This window comes from Crassostrea angulata, chromosome 10 (genome assembly GCF_025612915.1).
Source record: "Crassostrea angulata isolate pt1a10 chromosome 10, ASM2561291v2, whole genome shotgun sequence".
NCBI lineage: Eukaryota > Metazoa > Mollusca > Bivalvia > Ostreida > Ostreidae > Magallana > Magallana angulata.
This window is the reverse complement of record NC_069120.1, coordinates 31,976,826-31,999,930: the sequence shown is the minus strand read 5'-3', so window position 1 is coordinate 31,999,930 and position 23,105 is coordinate 31,976,826. Positions and strand designations below refer to the sequence as shown.

The 23,105-nt window shown below is 33.2% G+C and overlaps 1 protein-coding gene and 1 long non-coding RNA gene across 7 annotated transcripts in view; one reads left to right on the top strand and one right to left on the bottom strand.

The window, feature by feature from the left end:
• The window catches only part of LOC128168234 (multidrug resistance-associated protein 1-like), a 404,229-nt gene that overhangs the window by 253,090 nt on the left and 128,034 nt on the right, over positions 1 to 23,105 (bottom strand). For 5 of the 6 annotated variants that reach the window (XM_052834423.1, XM_052834426.1, XM_052834422.1 and 2 more), the window contains one exon: positions 18,778 to 18,909. In XM_052834423.1, the coding sequence (XP_052690383.1) occupies positions 18,778 to 18,909 (132 nt within the window). Of the gene's footprint in view, positions 1 to 18,777; positions 18,910 to 20,494; positions 20,690 to 23,105 lie in introns of those variants that run through there. The other variant, XM_052834427.1, reaches the window with a different exon arrangement.
• LOC128168242 (uncharacterized) lies at positions 10,944 to 13,525 on the top strand. The gene is made up of 4 exons (XR_008241310.1): positions 10,944 to 11,219; positions 11,472 to 11,546; positions 11,822 to 11,956; positions 12,079 to 13,525. It is a non-coding gene; the product is annotated as an uncharacterized LOC128168242 (long non-coding RNA).

The following is a 23,105-nucleotide window of genomic DNA, read 5'->3' as shown; positions in this document are numbered from 1 at the left end:
AAAATCAGCCGTAACAATCGCATACATCTGAAAATTGCGTGCCTAAAAATTTTATTTATTTATTTCTATTTCTTTGTCTTTTTCTTTAATTCTCTTACGTATATCAATAAATATTTCATTCTTTATAAGTTTTATTTCTAAATCCGCCTTTTTTCACAGGTAAATACAGCGTGTTGCACCGTGTTACTGTCCGTGTTGCATCACGTTGCACCGTGTCGCACTGTGTTTTTTCTTGTTTCGTGGCCATAACAGAGAACAATAGATCAAAGGTACCGACACTTCCACGCTCAGCGTAGTCTTTAAACATGGTGTTCGGTGTTTTGTCGGGATACTCGTGAGCTGTACTGTATATTGGGGTCATAATATTCTGAACCCCCTCTCCAATAGCAATGAAAATTAGAGGGGGGTTCAAAATATCGCAGCCAATAATATCTTTAACCCCCTCTCCAGTAGCAATAGCACTAAAATTAGAGGGGGGGTTCAAAATATCGCGCCCATAATATATTAACCCCCTCTCAAGTGGCAAAATCACTGAAAATTAGAGGGGGGTTCAAAATATCGCGCCCATAATATTTTGAACCCCCTCTCCAATAGCAATATATATTAGAGGGGGTTCAAAATATCGTGGCCATAATATTGTGAACCCCCTCTCCAAAGGGAATTGGAAATAGGAGAGGGGTTCAATATATCGCGGCCATAATATTTTGAACCCCCTTTCCAATGGGAATTAGTAAAAGGTAGGGGGTTCAAAATATCGCGGCCATAATATTTTGAACCCCCTCTCCAATAGCAAAGAAAATTAGAGTGGGGTTCAAAATATCGCAGTGATGTTTTGAACCCGGGTTCACAATATCGCATAATGTATTGAACCCGAGTTCAATATTTCGCGGTATCAAAATATTATATGACACCGGTATTGCATAATATGAGTGTAAAAAGCTTGTCTTGTTAACATGAACAGTCATTTCATGCATATATTTTACAATTTTATGCTATGCTATGCGATTTTAATGATATGCTATGAGATTTCAATGCTATGCTATGAGATTTGTATGCTATTCTTTGAAATTTAAATAAAGGGCTTAATGATATGGTATGCTATGCTATGGTATTCTATGAGATTTGAAAAAAAATGCCTCCATACACAGAAGTTAATGATATGGTATGCTATGCTATGGTATTCTATGAGATTTGAACAAAAATGCCTCCATACACAGAAGAGTTCCACACATTTCGAAAAAAAATGATAAGGAGCCAAAGTTTACCACTAATCTGCAATGTGAACATTTATTTTTTCAAATAAAAACATTTAAAACCGAGTTAAAATAATGTTGTATGGTATTCTATGGTATGCTATGGTATGATATGACTAATGAGATTGACTGTTTAGGTATAAGATTCCACTGCTATGCTATGAGATTTCAATGATGTGCTATGAGATTTGTATGCTATGCTATGAAATTTAAATAAAGGGCTTAATGATATGGTATGCTATGCTATGCTATGCTATGAGATTTGAACAAAAACGCCTCCATACACAGAAGAGTTCCACACATTTGGAAAAAAAATGATAAGGAGCCAGAGTGTACCACTAATCTGCAATGTGAACATTTATTTTTTTTAAATACAAACATTTAAAACCGAGTTAAAATAATGTTGTATGGTATGCTATTTCATGATATGACGAATGAGATTCTATGAGATTGTATACTATGGTATAAGATTCCAATGCTATGCTATGAGATTTCAATGATATACTATAAGATTTGTATGCCATGATATGAAATTAAAATAAAGGGCTAAATGATATGGTATGCTATGCTATGAGATTTGAACAAAAACGCCTCCATACACAGAAGAATTCCACACATTTTGAAAAAAATAATAAGGAGCCAAAGTTTACCACTAATCTACAATGTGAACATTTATTTTTTCAAATAAAAACATTTAAAACCGAGTAAAAATAATGTTGTATGGTATGCTATTTCATGATATGACGAATGAGTTTCTATGAGATTGTATACTATGGTATAAGATTCCAATGCTATGCTATGAGATTTCAATGATATACTTTAAGAATTGTATGCCATGATATGAAATTAAAATAAAGGGCTAAATGATATGGTATGCTATGCTATGAGATTTGAACAAAAACGCCTCCATACACAGAAGAATTCCACACATTTTGAAAAAAATAATAAGGAGCCAAAGTTTACCACTAATCTACAATGTGAACATTTATTTTTTCAAATAAAAACATTTAAAACCGAGTAAAAATAATGTTGTATGGTATGCTATTTCATGATATGACGAATGAGATTCTATGAGATTGTATGCTATGGTATAAGATTCCAATGCTATGTTATGGGATTTCAACGATATGCTATGAGATTTGTATGCTATGAAATTAAAATAAAGGGCTAAATGATATGGTATGCTATGCTATGAGATTTGAACAAAATCGCCTCCATACATAGAAGAGTTCCACACATTTCGAAAAAAAATGATAAGGAGCCAAAGTTTACCACTAATCTGCAATGTGAACATTTATTTTTTAAAATAAAAACATTTAAAACCGAGTTAAAATAATGTTGTATGGTATGCTATTTCATGATATGACGAATGAGATTCTATGAGATTGTATGCTATGGTATAAGATTCCAATGCTATGTTATGGGATTTCAACGATATGCTATGAGATTTGTATGCTATGAAATTAAAATAAAGGGCTAAATGATATGGTATGCTATGCTATGAGATTTGAACAAAATCGCCTCCATACATAGAAGAGTTCCACACATTTCGAAAAAAAATGATAAGGAGCCAAAGTTTACCACTAATCTGCAATGTGAACATTTATTTTTTAAAATAAAAACATTTAAAACCGAGTTAAAATAATGTTGTATGGTATGCTATTTCATGATATGACGAATGAGATTCTATGAGATTGTATGCTATGGTATAAGATTCCAATGCTATGTTATGGGATTTCAACGATATGCTATGAGATTTGTATGCTATGAAATTAAAATAAAGGGCTAAATGATATGGTATGCTATGCTATGAGATTTGAACAAAATCGCCTCCATACATAGAAGAGTTCCACACATTTCGAAAAAAAATGATAAGGAGCCAAAGTTTACCACTAATCTGCAATGTGAACATTTATTTTTTAAAATAAAAACATTTAAAACCGAGTTAAAATAATGTTGTATGGTATGCTATTTCATGATATGACGAATGAGATTCTATGAGATTGTATACTATGGTATAAGATTCCAATGCTATGTTATGGGATTTCAACGATATGCTATGAGATTTGTATGCTATGAAATTAAAATAAAGGGCTAAATGATATGGTATGCTATGCTATGAGATTTGAACAAAATCGCCTCCATACATAGAAGAGTTCCACACATTTCGAAAAAAAATGATAAGGAGCCAAAGTTTACCACTAATCTGCAATGTGAACATTTATTTTTTCAAATAAAAACATTTAAAACCGAGTTAAAATAATGTTGTATGGTATGCTATGGTATGATATGACGAATTAGATTGTATGCTATGGTATAAGATTCCAATGCTATGCTATGAGATTTCAATGATATGCTATGGTGTATGTTGTGTGACGGTCAGACCGATTCGAATACCAGCGCCAGATAGCTCAGTTGGAAGAGCACCTGACTAGAGATTCAGGGGGCCCAGTCTGGTCCGTTATTATTTTTCCCATCCCGTTACATCTGGTGCAGTGACCAACCCCTGGAACTGACAGGTGAACTCCTGCCAGGGGAAGAGCCTGGGGTGATCTTTTCGAGGGCATGATCATTTAAGGGGGGAGGAATGTGACAGTCAGACCGGTTTGAATACCGGCGTCAGATAGCTCAGTTGGTAGAGCACCTGACTAGAGATTCAGAGGGCCCGGGTTCGAATCCCGGTCTGATCCATCATTATTTCTCCCATCCCGTTACATTTGGTGTCGTGACCAACCCATGGAACTGACAGTTGAACTCCTGCCAGGAGAAGAGCCTGGGGTGATCTTTGAGGGCAAAGATCATTTAAGGGGGGAGGAATGTGACGGTCAGAACGGTTCAAATACCGGTGCCAGATAGCTCAGTTGGTAGAGCACCTGACTAGAGATTCAGGGGGCCCAGTCTGGTCCGTTATTATTTTTCCCATCCCGTTACATTTGGTGCCGTGACCAACCCCTGGAACTGACAGGTGAGCTCCTGCCAGGGGAAGAGCCTGGGGTGATCTTTTCGAGGGCGAATATCATTTAAGCGGGGAGGAATGTGATAGTCAGACCCGTTCCAATACCGGCGTCAGATAGCTCAGTTGGTAGAGAACCTGACTAGAGATTCAGGGGACCCTGGTTCGAATCCCGGTCTGATCCATCATTATTTCTCCCATCCCGTTACATTTGGTGTCGTGACCAACCCATGGAACTGACAGTTGAACTCCTGCCAGGGGAAGAGCCTGGGGTGATCTTTGAGGGCAAAGATCATTTAAGGGGGGAGGAATGTGACGGTCAGACCGGTTCAAATACTGGCGCCAGATAGCTCAGTTGGTAGAGCACCTGACTAGAGATTCAGGGGACCCAGGTTCGAATCCCGGTCTGGTCTGTCATTATTCCTCCCATCCCGTTACAGTTGTAAAAGATATGCTTAAACTGACTGTACCTGTTTTCATTAGGCAAGTAAGTGAATAGTCTTCGTGCATATAGTGGACAACTTGTGTAAACCGAACGATATTAAATCGTACGCTTCTTAGTTTAGTTTAAGAACTATTTTATTCAAAAATATACATATAAGTATATAAATGAATCAGGATTGAACAGCAGGCAATACTAGCCTATATTAGTTCTCTCCATCTGAGATCAAGGTATTATAAATATTTATAATACTTATAGTATATACTTTTCTTCAATCTCTGAAAATATAATTATGAAAACTTAAGCATTTTATAATTAGTTTCATTTAAAGATATTTTTTGATTATTATTAACATATGTTAAAAAAATTATTTAACCAAATGAAAGCGTCTCAGAATACACAGTAAGCGAGTTGTTTTGATTCTATTACGTCACTTCCGCCAAGTGATTACGCATTTTGAATGAAAGCAGACGGATCTTCAACATGAGCAATGGATTAATTAAGCATGGAACATGCAAGATGATAATGCAGCAGATGTAGTTCAAAGTAATGGTATTAAAGGTAATATAGTATGTATACATGTATATTAAAATAATTTTTATGTAATAAGGGAGTCATAACGTAAGATTAAGTTTTGTTCATTTTTTCAAACATTTCAAAATGGCGGTTTTTAATTTGTAGTGAAATTCTTTTTTGACAAACTTATAAGTTTTAACTACATAATTGATAATAAATTACACATTTCATATACCTAAATTGGTGCAATTACAAGGTAAAGTTATATGCTGATGTCATTTGAGTTAATACAATTTTTTTTTACTCTAGAATTATGCAGTGAAACCAGAATATTGGACAGCCCTAAAGATAGTGATCATTGAACATAAATTTCAGTAAGTAATAAATAAATGCTATTGCACGTAATTGAAAATTTTTAATAGAATGGCCAGTATCATTTACAAATTTTAAAACAGCTATAGTTTCATCGTAATCAATTTAAGAAGTATTTTATTCAAGTATATAGATACATTGAAATGGATTGAACAGCAGGCATAATGCCTATTTATGTTTTCTCCTGAATTTTTCATCTTAATTGTTTTATTTTTCTGCGATATCACTTTTTGTAGGGTAAGCACTCTCATTCTTAAGCTCTAGTGCAATTTCAGCATTATCATTTGATAAAAATATCCCGAAATAAAAATTAAATGAGATGATTGAATGATTAGTTGATGTTCCAAATGTTTTAAACGACATGTCATAATTATACTGCTATTTGTCATATTATTTTTGTACAGTACAGAGGTACAACTCTTCTGTCACCGAAGGGGCTATATGTGAAGCCTGAAGAATAGCCACCAAGAAGTATTGTCACCAAGACACTCTGGGTTTGTAGAAAATAATCATTTAAAGGATCATGGAGCATTTTACCTACCATACAGTAAATGCACATTGCAATATATGGAATACAAGTGAAATCAACATGAGCAAAGGCAAGGAAGATGCAACAAAGGAAGATTTCATAAAGAACATATTGATAGTTATCAACTAATAATCATATTCTAATGTCGCTTATATTTCAAATCATTGCATATTTATGGTATGTCAATTCTAATATTGTAACATTCCTTTAAAGCTAATGAGTATCATTACCTGTTGTTTTTTAAAACAACTTTATTAAACTTGCTGATTATTAAAAGTAATAGTCAGTACATAAGAATTGTGTGATACTTAAGATATTGTCTCATTATTCTTCAATTTATTATAATAAAGTATTTTATATTTGATTTTTTAGGATATTTTACCTTTTTATATACAAAATGTAGAAGGTAAGAATTTTCATGAATAGCTCATGAATTTTATTTATGAATTATTGATGAATAAAATTCATAATGATATTCATGAACAGTTCCTGAAGATTCATTAAACTTATTCATGAACAGTTCATGAAGATCCGATGAACTTATTATTGGACATTCATCAATTGATGAAGCTTCATGAATATAACTGTTCATGAATTATTCATGAAAAAGTATGTTCATGAATATTCATCAACATTTTCTCATGAACAAAAATTCATGACTTTAAAATGTCCAATAATAAGTTCATGGGATCCTCATGAACTTTTCATGAACATTTCATGAATATAATTCATGAATCATTCAAGGGAAAATCATGAATTGTTCATGATCATCTCGCAGGGGTTATAGCAGACATCACCTTTATGAGACCACCTTTATCATATTATTTTATATGAAAATAATATTTAGATATCCTCCTCTATACAATTATTTATTTAAACTAGAACTGGCCTAATGGGACTAATACCCCCGCAAGGCTAATTTCAAATGGGACAAATAATTGAATTGAATAATAAAGGTTTGGAGCACATACAACTAAATAAATTTTAGAATTGTAAAAAAAAAATTAGTTAACAAAGAAAAATTAAAATCAAAATTGTCAGAATTTCACTGTAAATACCTAGTATGTATAACAGTAAACCATTTACAAATGTATGTATCTGATGATATTTCTTTTTATTAAAATGTTTTAAAGAAAAACCAACGAAATGACAATAACCCCTCCCTTTGCAGTAAATGGAAATACCAGTAGCCAAGCAAGGCTCTTCTGTTGATAAAACTTTGAATATCTTTCTAATAAGAGTCTTGACAGATGCAATTAGTTGTTCCAAATTTTCCTCACTTTCTCCTATGGTACAATGGAACTCCAATATCAGAAAATTGATCCCATAGGACTATGATTTTCCTTGATGAGCTTGTTAAATTTAATAAACTCCCAAAACATTACCATAATTACCATACTATGTAAAATATGTAAAAAAGAAAATTTAATATTACAAACAATTAAAATTGGCAAAACACTACAATCATATCAGTAATTTTGAATTTTTATTTAAATTAATGCCCTATAGGGTCACTTCATCAATTCTCTTGACTATAATAAATCTAAACAACTTCTAAAAATAGTTAACTTCTTTATTAATAATGATATTATTGATTTCCCTATAATGATAGAAACTTTTGGTTTACATAAAACAGTTTCAAATAGTCCCAAAACCAGCACCCATTTTACAGATTATCAATTTTCCCTAAACACATGCTCCATCTAAACCATGGCTCAAATAATGGCTCCCTTGGGACATAAATTTAGCCACACTTGTTTTTGATGTTCTTATTAGCTCCTAAGAATTTATCATTGACAAACAAAATTTTGCATTGTCAGTTGATAGAATACTTATAAAAAATAAATCTAATTAAGACATAAAGAAAAAAGCCTCTATCTGGATGTATTTATATAAATATATTAAAAGAGTTTTAATACTATTAATTAATTAATAAAATATTTAAGGATTACCTCCCTTACTTTTCAACATCAATGTACAAAATATAGAATAAGGAAAATGAAAACTGTCATAAAATCATTAAATCTTGTTTGATCTTCAAAAAAATTGCAGGTGCACATCTTCAGATGGTGATCAATATATGTACAAATTTTCAGACTGTTCCATGCAGTAGTAAAAAATTCCATGGGGGGGGGGGGGGGGGGGACAAAGTTGCGTCTACAGACAGACGTAGGCTTTTTTGTCCGTCTGGAGGCGGGTTTTGCATAAATTATCTTGCACGCTTTTTGCACAGTACAGTTCGCTTTGTGAACGATACGGTTCGCTTTGTGAACGGTATGGTTCGTTTTGTGAACGGTATGGTACGCTTTGTGTACGGTACGTTTCGTTTTGTGAACGGTACGGTTCGTTTTGTGAACGGAACGGTACGGTTCGTTTTAGAGGTGTAGTAGCACGTTTCAGGGTCTGTAAATAAAATTAGAGACAATAAGGGATGTACAGTGGAGCCTCAGATATCCGGACGCCAGATATCCGGACGCTTCACTTACCGGTCGATTTTTATTGGGAACGGAATTTTTACACAATAATTTGTCTCGTTTATCCGGAATTCCGCGTTCCGGATCCGGACGGTCAAATTTTACCACATAATACAATTTTCCTTTAAATTTTACCTCATTTAACCGGACGGTCACATTTAAGTGTTAGGGGGCACAAAAGTTTTTTATGCGCAAGTGCAAATTGGTGTAAAAACATCTGACACTGGTTGTTGGTTTTAAACAATGCCTTCGTCCGCCTTCGTCCGGTAATCGGGGTCACCTGGTCACGTTATGTACTCGGCCGAGGATATAACGATAACCATGGATGCGACATGTTTAATTGTCGCCATTTAACTTATGAACTGTTATTGTTTGATTAAAATGTCATGAAAATTGTTTAATTTGTGTTTAAAAAAGTCAACTATTGATTGAATTAAAATTCTATTAATCGTAGTGTGATTAGATCGTTCGATGTTGAGCAGCTTCAAACATGTCAACACCACCGGCCAAGAGAGCGAGAGTTGCGATCACCGCTAGCTTGAAGAAAAAGATTTGTCAGCGTAAAGTGGAACACCGACTCTCTTCTCTTCGCTTTGTTATGCGAATGTAATTAAATTATCGGTTTAATACAGTGATTGTTATGCTTCACCTATCGCTTCACCTATCCGGACGATTTGGCCTGGGGACAAAAGTGTCCGGATAAGTGAGGCTCCACTGTATATACATCCCTCATTTGTGTAAAATAATAAAAAATCATCCATATTTCAGAGCAATATAATATAAGACGAATTCAAATTCGTCATCCAATTTTGGAAATGTGGAAATGCCCTACCATTATTATAATCTTTCAAACAATCCGTCCATCAATTCGTTTTTATTTTACAAATTATATGGCTTCACATGCCCTATAAACACCGAAAAGAAATACACTTAGAAAAACTTGAACCAGTTTGATTGTGATTTTGGAATTTTCACCGCGTTTTAAAGAGGGGCCCATACAAAAAAAAGTTACACTTAGTCATAACTTTTCTGTAACTTAAGTGTAACTTTTATGTACCTAAGATTTAGGCACATAAAAGTTATAACTTTTTTGTACCTAGATTGGACTTAAACTTTTTGCCCTATAACTAAAATGTACCTACATTGAACTTAGAAACTTTTGCCCTATAACTAAAATGTACCTGCATTGAACTTAGAAACTTTTCAGTATAACTAAAATGTACCTACATTGAACTTAGAAAATGTTCAGTATAACTGAAATGTACCTACATTGAACTTAGTCAATTTGTGAATGTGTTTGGACTTTGTCATTTTTACACTAAAAATTTAAGTGTATCTTATCCAAGAGGTTCAAGTCTAAAGTAGACTTTAAACACAATAAATCTAAAAACTAATACAAAATATCGTTATAACTTTGTTTTTTTTGTTTTTTTTTATAAAAAAACACCATAAGTGGGGGGGGGGGGGGGAGATGATGTAGGTTAGTAAAATCACTAAGATTTGTTTGAAAACAATGACATAACCATTATAACGGGAATCCAGTCCATCAATTGCAACACAAACACCTGTCCAAAATTTTATTGTTTTTATAAGGCAGAAACAGGAAATCACTTTCCGCCTGAACGCACACACATCCCAGGTTAACAGTAAAGGGTGTCTAAAGAGGTCATGATTAGTCCGTGCTGTGATGACACTGATGTTTGTTTAAGATAAAAAGTTTATGTGTGTGTTTTAACCAGCAGACATTTTTATTTTGCTCCTGCAAGCATTATTTTGTTATCTGTCTGTTGAACATCATTAGACATATTACGATTTCGTTTAAACACTGTTAAATACTAAGGGGTAGCATCAACTTTATATTATCACTGAAAATTTTTCCAACTTTTCATGGCTTACCCCATGAATAAAGGAATAGAGTAGATTTCTAGAAATTGATTTAGAATTTTCCCACGACATCGAATGCATGGGGGGGGGGGGGGGTGGGGGGGTGGGTGGGAGGGGTGCAGGTAGCATTGTTTGTTATTATGAGATGGGTTCACCATATTTATTCACATATTTGATTAATAGACATGCTGTTAACAAAGAACAGTACTGCTATTTCCATCTGTATGTTTTCCCAGTACTAGCCTATCTCTCATCGTAATTAATAACAGCACATAGCTATAAGGACTGTGTTTTAAACTTTGGGAAACATGTTTTATTTAAAAAAGATGTTATAAATTTTGGTTTAGATATTCATCAATTGTAAAAATGCATTGGTATTTAAATTCATTTAGTTTTTAAAATTCCCTCAAATTATTCAAAATGGCGGCTCTTGAGACTGGAAATGCCCAGTTTTGATGATCAGTTAATAAACTAACAGGTTGTAAGGAAAGAAAATATTACTAAAATTTGTTTCATTTCAATGCAGAATTCTTTAGATAATATTGTGATTGGCCAAAATTTCAAACTTTGACTTTCGTGAACTCTGATTGGACAATTGCCATTCTGCCATCAAATTTTGAAATGGGCAAAGAAGACAGGAGTTGTTGTGAAGATTTTCCTGATTTTTTTAAGAAATATGCAGAATCACAGCGTGTTGTATGTAGTAATGAAACTGCAAGCAGTGGTTTCATAAAGATAGACATGCTTAAGACCTGGATGATATGGCTTTAGTTGTGGATGACCATTTCCATTCAGGGTAAGTCTGATATACAAACAAGTCATTTTAAATAATTCATTTGTGTTTGCTTATCTCAATTTCTATATTATTGCTTTGCACTTAGAAATGAATTCCATTTGGAATATTTCTAGAATTCTAATAAGAAGTGCATGATTTTATCATCTATATCAAAGTTTATGCAGCCATGTATATCTAAGTGATGTACATTCTATATATAATCAAATTATGGCCGACTCTTTTATTAATAAGAAAAGTATCATTGTATTGCAGAAAAAATCCCAACCAAGTCCAGCTAGCAGACTGTACACCAGATTGAAGATACATCATTAATACAAGATGAAAAAAGTAAGTGTGTGTGTTTATCAAGTAAAGATATACAGATTTTAACCATATATTATGTATATCTTTTAGTAAATGATTATTGTAAATCTGATAATATAATGGCAACTGCTGTATCAATGTTGACTTTTTTTTTTTAGAGAGAAGGGGGGAGGGGGGGGGGTACCAGGTCAACAGAGAATTGAAAAGTTTTACTGATATTTAATAATAATTTATGCTACGTATATTGAAATTTGTCAAACAGTATCATGTTTTAAATTTTATTGCCTTCTTTAAAGTAGATTAATGGAGGACGAGGATAATACTATGAAAGAGATCAGATGCAAGAGCAACCGTTCCCATAGAAATACATGCAGCCGTGTAAACAGAAACCAGTTTTCACCTGCCAGGTGCTGGTCAAATATATATTCAACTTGGTATGCTATATAATTTTCTGTTTTAAGTATAAGGTAGTTGTCAAGGATTTTAACAGTTACAATGAAAGTACATGTAGTAAGAAATTGCCATATAATGAAACATTCTTTTTTATACATTTTAGGAACAGATTCAAGAAACAGATCCAGTTGTTTGCTGATAAATTACCGCAGGTCATTGGTATCATCTAGAACCAGGACTGTTTTAAAAATCATACTAGTATGTTTGGAACAAAATCATGCTAGTATATGTTAGGAATTTAACCTAAAACATGCTTTATGAAGGTTTTGGTCAAATTTGGTTTACAAAATAATGTTTTTCAAACTTTCTATTCAAATTTAGCAAGAACATTAGACACACATGTAATCCCAAATGCTTTTATGTTAGATTATTGCTTTATTTCAAAAACTTGCATATAGGGTCTGTAATGATTTGAGATAATTATGTAAAAAATAAAATGCTTTCTTTGGTGATATATGCGGGATATGAATGTAGCGACATTGCAGAAAAAATACATTACCCGCATTAGCGAGTTATGTAAATTTTTCTCCCTTCATTACCTGCATGAATCGTCAAAGAAAGCATTATATTGTTTATATTTACATCTTTCTTTTAACAAATTAATAAATTGTTTGTAATTAAGAGTAAGTTAAATTTACTATATTATTCTTAATGTACATCAGTACGTTAGCTAAAAGAAACAGCCAAATTGTCTTCAATGGGAATGTGAGTCTGCATTGATATCATCCTGATTATTTCAGTGATTTTTCTAAGGTCATTGTAGGTTTCGACCAATCGTTAAACAAAGCGTTAACTATAAGTTTCCATAAGAAATGGAGGAAAGCATATTCATTAGATGTAAATACAATTCAGTAAACATATTGATTAACAAAAACATTGACTTGTGTTCTTTTGCTCACATGAACAGAGCTGTTTTTAAAATTCCTATTCAAGAGCAAAAACAATTTGATGAAAAGTTCTTTATGTCAACATTAGGGACTTTTTTTCATCAGTATAACACCTGTACATGTACCTGGGTTTTTTTTTATCTGAAGTTTATGATACAGATAGATATTTTTTGCCTACATCTGTAATTTTTCTGTGTAACTTTTCTGTACCTAAATGATAACTTTTTTGTACCTACATCTATAACTTTTCTGTACCTAAACAATAACTTTTCTGTAACTTTATGTATAACTTTTCTGTACCAACATCCATAACTTTTCTGTACCTAAATGATAACTTTTTTGTAACTATTTGTATAACTTTTCTGTACCTACATCAATAACTTTTCTGTACCTAAATGATAACTTTTCTGTAATTATATGTATAACTTTTCTGTACCTACATCTATAACTTTTCTGTACCTAAATGATAACTTTTCTGTACCTACATGATAACTTTTCTGTACCTATATGTATAACTTTTTTGTACCTAAATGATAACTTTTCTGTAACTATACGTATAACTTTTCTGTACCTAAATGATAACTTTTCTGTTACTATATGTATAACTTTTCTGTACCTACATGATAACTTTTCTGTACCTATATGTATAACTTTTTTGTACCTAAATGATAACTTTTCTGTAACTTTAATTTGTAACTTTTTTGTACCTAAATGATAACTTTATTATAACTTTTTGATAACTTTTTTATACCTATTTTATTTTAAAATTTATGAAAAAAATAAATTGTCAATAGTTACACTCTAGTTATGACTTTTTTGTACTTAAGCAAAAAGTTACAATATAGGTATAACTTTTTGATGCTAATTTGGAACCATAATTGATCAGATGGTTCCAAATTGTGCTAACTTAGTTATGACTTTTTGTAACTTTTTTAAGGGCTTATAGGTATAACTTTTTAGTGCTTTTTTTAGATAGCCACGGTCTATTGCTACGGTCCTGACCGGAAGAGTATTTCTCACTGGGACCCTAGCGGATAAGAAACGATAACTCTTTTAGGTACATGTATGCAGTGTTACAGGCAATGTTTTATCTACGTGTCGATTTCAGTATGAGAATTAATTTTCATCCTATCAGATATTTCAAGCATTATAGCTGCTTATTATTTTGTACAAACATGTACATTTAAATAATGTATGAATTGTATGATGTAAACAATTGTCAGAAACACACTATTTAAACTGGATTGCCATTTCATATTTCAGCATGCTTCATCGATAAATTCAGTCATTTTCAACGCACAAGTTTTAGTTGAGGCTGTATATTTATTTTGTTGTAGCTTATTCCAAAGAATTCACTACAGATACTGACAATGAATATTACATAAATTACATTTTATTGAACTTCAACCGATCAATGGCACACTTTCTTCTACAAGTGTGCGTGTGTTTTCAAACACACAAAAAACTTTAAATTTACGATACAAATGTGTTTAATTTTTGGACTGACCTGTGATTTACAATGTACTTTATTTTGTACCTCACTCAGTCTGTAGAAACATTAATTTTATTACAGGCACCTCAATATTCACCAGACAATATTTACTACTGATGTTGACGCTTTACTTGCTGTTGACTTTGTCTCAAACACGCTAATCGACGTCGGATTGTAAAATTCACGTGCAAATCGCGATCGAGTCGCTTTTTTACATGTATATAAACTATATTTTACGATGTTTCAAAGATTTTCAGTTCAGATTTATTTTTACATATGCTGTAAAACGGCTTATGGATTTCACGGCGTGTCAGCTCGCGTATCTCTAATTTGCAGCAAACGCTAGCTTTTTTGTGAGAAAAAAGAATCGGTTCAACTCATGCGATATTCCATATATACATATATGGTACATTGTGAACGGTAATGTAAGATATAATAATTTTGTTACCTAAACAGTTTCTGTCGAATTTTTTCACAATGAACTGAATTACGCAATTCGATGAGCGAAGTACAAATAGTGACTTTAATTCATATGCGCCCGTCCCTGCTAAATGTATTAGAGAATCTTTTCTTTGGTTTTGGGGCATTTTTTCACTTACAGATAACATTATTTACATATGTACGTAAACATCGCCCCGTTTGTTCTCAAATAATTTTTAACTCGCGAGTACATCTCTATTATGAACTTTCGTTGACATTTGTTTCCAAGTGTTAGCATCATGTTGTCAACATGCATTTACAAATCTGCGGGCCTACATAAATAAGCCAGTGTGTTGCGACTCGCAATTGAAATACACACGGGTTAGAAAGTGTCACTTAACGCAATGCTACATCGGCCGTAGCGTATACATCCATGCTATATTTGCTAAAAAAATAATGAAACATGAAGGCAAAAAAATGTGCTTCATAGATGACTGTAGAATTCTGCTGAGCTACAGAACTATAGCTTTCTGAAAAAATTGCCGGGATTTGCGAACCCTAGATCTATTGTCTAGTACATGCAAAGAATAAAATCAAAGAAGGCGCGTGAAATGCCCATATGAGGAATGATTAGATACGGCAAAATTAAAATATCATTAAATCTGATACTTTTTTTAAAAAATAATTAAAAACAATGTATATTTAACGTAACATCGGGTTGTAACCTTTAAATATTTTAAATACTTGCAATATATTGATTTAAACTGGCATATGCGTGTCAAAACCTCCAAATAGTGTTTTTTTTTATAACTTCAATGCCTTTTCTTTCATAGAGTGGGTCTGAGCTCCATATGTTTTGTCACAGTCTAAATGTGGTTTAATGGAATTTAAACCGATTTTACTCAACAAAAATGTGGAGAGATGACCCACTATAGTTCAAAAATGTCATCTTGTAGCTCAACAATTGAACGTTTTAGAAAAATAATACAAGTCCGTAAATTCGTGGCTAATGTCTCATATAGCACTTAAACAACTCACTTTATTCTGAATGAAATGGCTTAGTGGTTAGAGCACCAGACATTAGGAAACTTTATAGAACTTGGGTTTTTAGGTTGTGGGTTCGATACCACCAAAACTTAAAGATTTATTATTTTTTTCTTATCGTATTTTTGAAATATTTCAAACTGAATATAGTTAGAAATTACCATTTTGTAAAGTTGTATTATAACATCTCTAATATATTTAATTTAAAAAATGCTAAATTTGAAATTGTATTTTACGACTAAACCAAATGGGCAGTTGCACCATCTTATTCCCCCATCTTCTTTATATACACAGCTGTACGGTAAGAAAAACGTGCGTTCAACTTGAATATTATTTGTTTTGGTGTTTTAAAAACTTATTTTGTATAATTAATCAATATTTGTTGTAAGATTACTAAAAAAGTTAAATGTAGCAAGTAATTTATGCGTGTTAAAGTGTAACGAGAAGCGATAAAATATACATGTGACTTTCCCGAATTCATTCAAATGATTTGAATAAATCTATAGCTAAATACAATAGAACAAATGTTTAAAACTTTGATTAACGAAACTGCCGCGACTGAATATTGTATGATTTTTTTTTTCAAATTTTCATTCACTTTCGTTGTGAGCAAATGGAAATAATCCACTAAAGTGGAAGATAAAATATTGATTGACTCTTCTGTTTCATGATGACGTGCATTCCAAAAGCAATACTAGTTTTATCAAACAGGTTCTTGTAAACCCATTCCGTTTTCTTTACACCTAAATGTATTAACTGACTATGAGGACAAAAGCAAGTGTGATGGTCCACAAGACTGCAACTTTTTCCCGTGAAGAAATTGAGGGGAAATGCTGTCGAGAGGGACAATTAACATACTATATGTATGCCCAAATAGTTAGTAAAAATAAGTATTTTATCATATCAAAGCTTTATTTGTTCTCGTTACTTGAGAAATCTACAACATATATTTAAAGCACAATAGTCCAATCCACACTTTTCAAAAGTTGTTCCCCTTTGCGGGGTCAACCCAAAGGTCAAAAGAGAAAAAAACCAAAATTCCCCTTCTTCAAACAATCAAATATTTGGCGTACTGTAATGAAATCGCTTTGGATTTGATTTATTCATTCAATATGTGGTGGCAATTTTAACCCACATATTTAATGAGTCATTTTGGGGCAATCAAAATAAATAGTATTACCGAAAACAGGTTTTTAATGTCAACTGACATAGATACAAACATATAGATACAAAATATAGATACAAACATCTATTCTACAAAGCTACAGTGATAAATCTTTGGGTTTTCACTAAAAGATGACGGCCAAGAGACACAGCATTTGTAAAGTGTGGATTGAGATCACAGCTACGATTTCCACAGAATTAACCATATAGGAAACTCACGACCAGTTGTGCAAGTAAGCGTTAAGTATTAATACATTAATGCGATACTGGCCGCGTTTTCGACAACAACAATTATCAAACATCACTCATTGTTGCATGTAATTTGCCACTTTCATTTGGTATGGGGGACCTTAATCTAATAAGAAAAACATCAAATTTTAAAGACCGATTTTATTTAATGTTTACGCTTCATATTTTGTTTAACAATTACATAACACTAAACTACTACTGTCACACTTGTAAATGTTTTATTCGGACTGATAAGACTCGCTCCTGACTAGTAAAACACACTAAGTCATCAGTCCTATATAATTTCTGATATAATTTTCTGGTTTTCAGAAACTCTGCCAATCAGTTTCACTTCCAGTTTGCCAGAAACTGCAAAGGAGAGCTGATTAAAATCAACTACCAACAAGAGATGTTTGTGAAACACTTATGCCCCCCTCCCTTGGAAACATCCACAAAGAAAATGAATGTAAACTGCAAATATTTGGAATTTTTCTAAGTCCAAGGGGCATAACTCTGTCGAAAATTGCTCGATCGTACCCAATATTGAACTTGACCTAGATATTATCATGATAAACCTGTATACCAAATTTCATTTCAATATGTTCATCCTCTGCGGAAAAAATGAGCGGAACCTGCAAATAACTCGAATTTTTCTAAGTCCAAACGCCATAACTCTGTCAAAAATTGCTTGATCGTACCCAATATTGAAGTTGATCTAGATATTATCATGATAAACCTCATGTATACCAAATTTCATTTCAATATGTTTATCCTATGAGAAGAAAATGAGCAGAAACTGCAAATAACTCGAATTTTTCCAAGTCCAAACGCCATAACTCTGTTGAAAATTGCTCGATCTTACCCAAAATCAAACTTGACCTAGATATTATCAAGATAAACCTGTATACCAAATTTCATTTCAATATGTTTATCCTATGCGAAGAAAATGAACAGAAACTGCAAATAACTCGAATTTTTCTAAGTCCAAACGCCATAACTCTGTTGAAGATTGCTCGATATTACCAAATACTGTGGAATCATTAATAGATTTCGTGGTGGCTCAAATTTCGTGGAATTCGTGGGTACCTCTCATCCACGAATTAACATCCTCCACGATTTAATAAATTAGGGTATAAGACACATTTCCTTTGTGGGTTTAAGAGAATACACGAAATTCCGTCCCTACGAACCTGTAAAATTTAAGCAATCCTCGAAAATTGGCCCCCACGAAATTTAATGATTCCACAGTAATCAAACTTGACCTAGATATTATCAAGATAAACCTGTATACCAAATTTCATTTCAATATGTTTATCCTTTGCAAAGAAAATGAACAGAAACTGTTGGTGGACCGACCGACAGACAGCAGCAAAGCAATATGCCCTCCCATAAAAATGAAGTTTGAAGCATTTGAATCAGCTTGTTTATTCACTATCTCCTCCTTACCCCCCTCCACATTTGGACATTTTTAGTACCGGTAATTATTTATGCATGAGTGTATTTTCTTAATAAGAAATTCAATAGGTTAATTGACATAATTATATTTAAAGTAAAATGCAAATCTTACCTTTTCCTTCTTTCAAGTTCTTTCTTCCAATGCTTTTCTAAATGCGGCACAACTGCAGCACATGAATCCTTCTGATTGAGATACCACAAATCATCCAATACAAGGGAATGTTTAAATCCTTTAATAACCATTCTGCAAAATTAATATATTGAACATCTTCAGCAATATTCATCAACAAAATAAAATAAAGAAATTAAAATTTACAGGAATGCTTTCAGTAGTCCTTGTAAAGGTTTTTAAACTGTTTTCAGTGTCTAGAATATAAGTGAACTGTCCCAATGGGTAATTTTTTTAAATTGTCACTGAAATACTCATTTTAAAACAAGAGGCTAACACGCCCAACAGGCCTTAATGGTCACCTAAGTACTATAGCCCATACACAGACTGACAAGGAATCTCATATATGCATTTAATTATGTTTCATTCTGGAGTAAAAAATTATAATATTGTAATAATGACCAACTCCCTGCCTGAAATCTTTCAAAAAGGATTGTGAAGCCTATAGTTTTAGTTAAAAGATCATCATAGAGTGAATGACCTAATATTTAAAAGGTACAGGACTCTGATAGAAATTTTTTTCCCATATTTGTCAACTTTCAAGATAGGTTTTATGTGTATATGTTTTCATTGATAAACTAAAACAAGGTGTCTAGTCATCTTCGCTAGCCAAGGGTTTTCGGTCCACTTTGCTCCCCGTAAACCCTTGGCGGATTTCATTACGAAAACTCGGTGATGTGGTGGCGCTATCTAGCGAGCAACTTGAGTTGCGCCCCTTGCATATTTACATTTTAATCGAATTAAACAACGGGTTATATACACACTACAGTATTAATACAACTTAAAAACATGCTGACTACCGAATGTCGGAACATAATCAACGATGCTATTAAAAATGTTAAATACGAATTAAGTAATAACGAAGGGAAAGCACAGATTGTTTTATTCATCGTATTTTGTAAAGACCGGAGTGAGAAAGTCGCCGATTTACATGTATATGAAAGTTTTCATGCCATAAAACCAGGTATCGCTGTCGTGAATATTGCGGACCAAAGAAATTAAATAAAACAAAGATCATTGAATCTTTAAAAGCAATAACCATAAGCAGAAACGTATATACTAACGGGATAGGCAACTTCTACATTTGCCATGTTTACTTCCCATGCTGATCACGCGAGCCATGACAAGTTTGTAGAGCTACATGTTCAATCCAGGGACGTACATACTAAGTATAGTATATATAGTATATACGTCCCTGTTCAATCCCAGTAAAATAGATACATGTAGGTAACAGTAGGTTTTAAAGTGATCTGGTTAGACCATCGTTGAAGAAGCACTGTACTCGGTTGTTTTCTTTTAAAGTTTATATTTACATGCACTGTGATTGGATCAGCTACTCGCAGCTGCAGCCAATCATAAAGCGGAGCCTGTCACCGAGTTTTCATAATGAAATCCGCCAAGGGTTTATGGGGAGCAAAGCGGACCGAAAACCCTTGGCTAGCGAAGATGGTGTCTAGTATACATGTTTTATTTAAAACATGTTTTATTTTAAACAATCTCCCATCCCCATCCATAGGGGCAGACAGAAACTCTCCCTGTGGGCATTTAAACAAAAAACAAAACAAAAAGAAAATCAGCAATATTCAAGTTCAATCTTTTCAGCAAGTTTACCTTCACCATCTGGCATTTATACCAAAATCATTTTATAAATACTGCTTACTGGTTATTTTGGTTAGCCAATGATTTCCATGCTATTTCTATGGACTGTCCATGAAAGACCTCCCAGGGAAATGCCATGTAGTTTCATGGAAAGGTGAGAGGGTAGTTCCTTGAAATGTCCATGGAATATCCATAGAATTCCATGTTTTACAGCGGGTAATAAGAAGGATAAAATAACTTTTACATAATGTGCTTATATAAGCTGAAAACCGTTTAATTTTCCCTTTTATCTCTGCAAGGATAAGCATTTTTTTTTTAAATGTAAAATTTTTGATTGACAACATTATAGCTGTGGCTTACATAAAAGAGCAAGAGCAGCAGATCTTTGCATGCAACGAAGCTTGAAAGATATGGTTGTGAGCTTCTGATAAAAATATTAGGCTATCAGCAATTCATATTCTCGGTAAAGCTAATTGTGATGCAGATCATCAAAGTAGACATTTTGAAACTGAACATGAATGCTTAAATATCCTTTCCAATTTTCTATGGTTGAGAATTTCCTTACACCCCATGCAGCCCATAATACATTCATCCCCATCAGAAATTTCTTGATCCGTCTCATTTCCAAAACACATTTCACGGTATCAAAATATTATGTGACAACGACACCAATTTTACATACATGCACCTCTTCTTGTTTGGTCCAGTTTTAATCATACCTCAATATCTTTTTTGTTTTTAAATAATATTTTCGATCCAAAGCTTGTTGTTGCAGTTTAGTGAATATTGTTTTATTTTGGTCCATTCCTGCGATTATGGCAAATTTTGACAAATAAGGTCATGTCAAAATTCGACAAACATGTAGACTTTACATTTGTCGATTAACTCGATTTGTGACATGTCAAATGTGCATAAAGACGCAAAATGCAGAAACTACAGATTGAAAAAAAGCAAAGGTCAAAGTCACTAACAAAAACAAGTGAAAAGCTGTCAATGTGACAGCAAACCGGGTTTTCTTTTATGTGAACTGTATCCATAATCCATGTCAACCCATATCCAGTGAAATGGAGTACCCTACATGTATATGCAATATTTTGCCAAAAAATGACTAAGTTCAAAAGATGGTTTTTTTTTTCATAAATTATCGGAAATCAAAATCCTAGCAATATGCACACCTCTGATATATGTACAATTGATCTGCAAAAGAACAACTTCCTATCTTGAAAACTGTAGGAGGAGTTATCCGTACAATGAGGATACCCTTTTGGCAGCCACCCGCCCGCCCGCCATTTTCACCATTTTAATAACCGGATTTTTCCATTGAAAAACCCGGTTAAAAAGTTATTACTTGTCAGCATATTGGATTTTATCGATAGATTTGAAAGATATAAAAGAATAACAATTTAAATTTTCAAAAACTTCTTTAAATTAAAAAACTAAAGACTTGACTACACCATCTCTGGCATGTATATATTCATAATTAAAATTGCACATCAAATGAGACCAAGTTTTAAGCTCAAATACCCTTTTTGCAGTCAAACCAATATTCCTTATCTCACTTACAAAATTCAACAACAAACAAGAGGCCCAATGGGCCACATCGCTCGCCTCAGCAACACTGGCTATTTATGGGCGTTCAAAAGATATTGTGCCATGCGGCCCGTCGGTAGATTAAACAAAAATGATTATCCGTATTTCACACTTATTTTTGCATATACTTAATCTTTGACATATTTGACATATAATACATATAATACATACTTTGACATATAATACCATTTTTGCCAAACATAAGATCATATGCATACATGTTAACTCCACCGATTTTCGCGGAAGCCTACCGCTTCTTTACCCCATTTCCCGCCTACCGCTTTTTTACCCCATTTCCCGCCTACCGCTTTTAATTGAAAATCTACCAATTTTTCAAAAATTTAATTTTGCCTCGCTTTGGTAGCCATTTATTTTGGAAGCCATTCTAGCTATAAAATATTGCTAGTTCTTTAGATATCTTGAGTCGGGAACATTCAGACGTTTTTTACATAGCGATAATAATGTGGGTTTCAAGCATGCGTTTGACAATGAGTGGTGAACACTTCTCATTGATTACATTAGTTACAAAAATGTCATCGACATCACCACCTCGAAAAAGGAAAAGATATTATTAAAAGTTTAACGCTGACTGGCTGAAAGTATTTGACTTTCTTCATAGATCAAAAAAGGGGAACAGTATGCGTTTTGTACGTTTTGTCATACCGATTTCTCACTAAGCCATGGGGGGTGGGGGGGGGGGGGAACACAGAGACACGGAGAAACACAGGGACTCATACAAGCGCAGATTTCAACAGTCAACTTTGAAAAAATACAGACAAGTTTCAGATCTGAACTATCAAATGACACTATATATCTTCAATTTTGGCCACCAAGTTAAATAATAACAAAAGTTGTTTTGAATCAATTCCAGAAAAGACCACTAAAGAAAATCAAAGCTAGCTACAAAATCCTACACCAATGAACACAAATAAATCTTTCTTTGCATGTGATAATTGTTCTGTCCAATGTTAGAGTTATCTTTCTTTAATTATTGATTTTTCATTTTAGAACTCTCTTATGTTTTTCGGTAAAATTGTTATACGAAGCCCGCCATTTGTTTATGCGGTTGAACACCGCGCTCT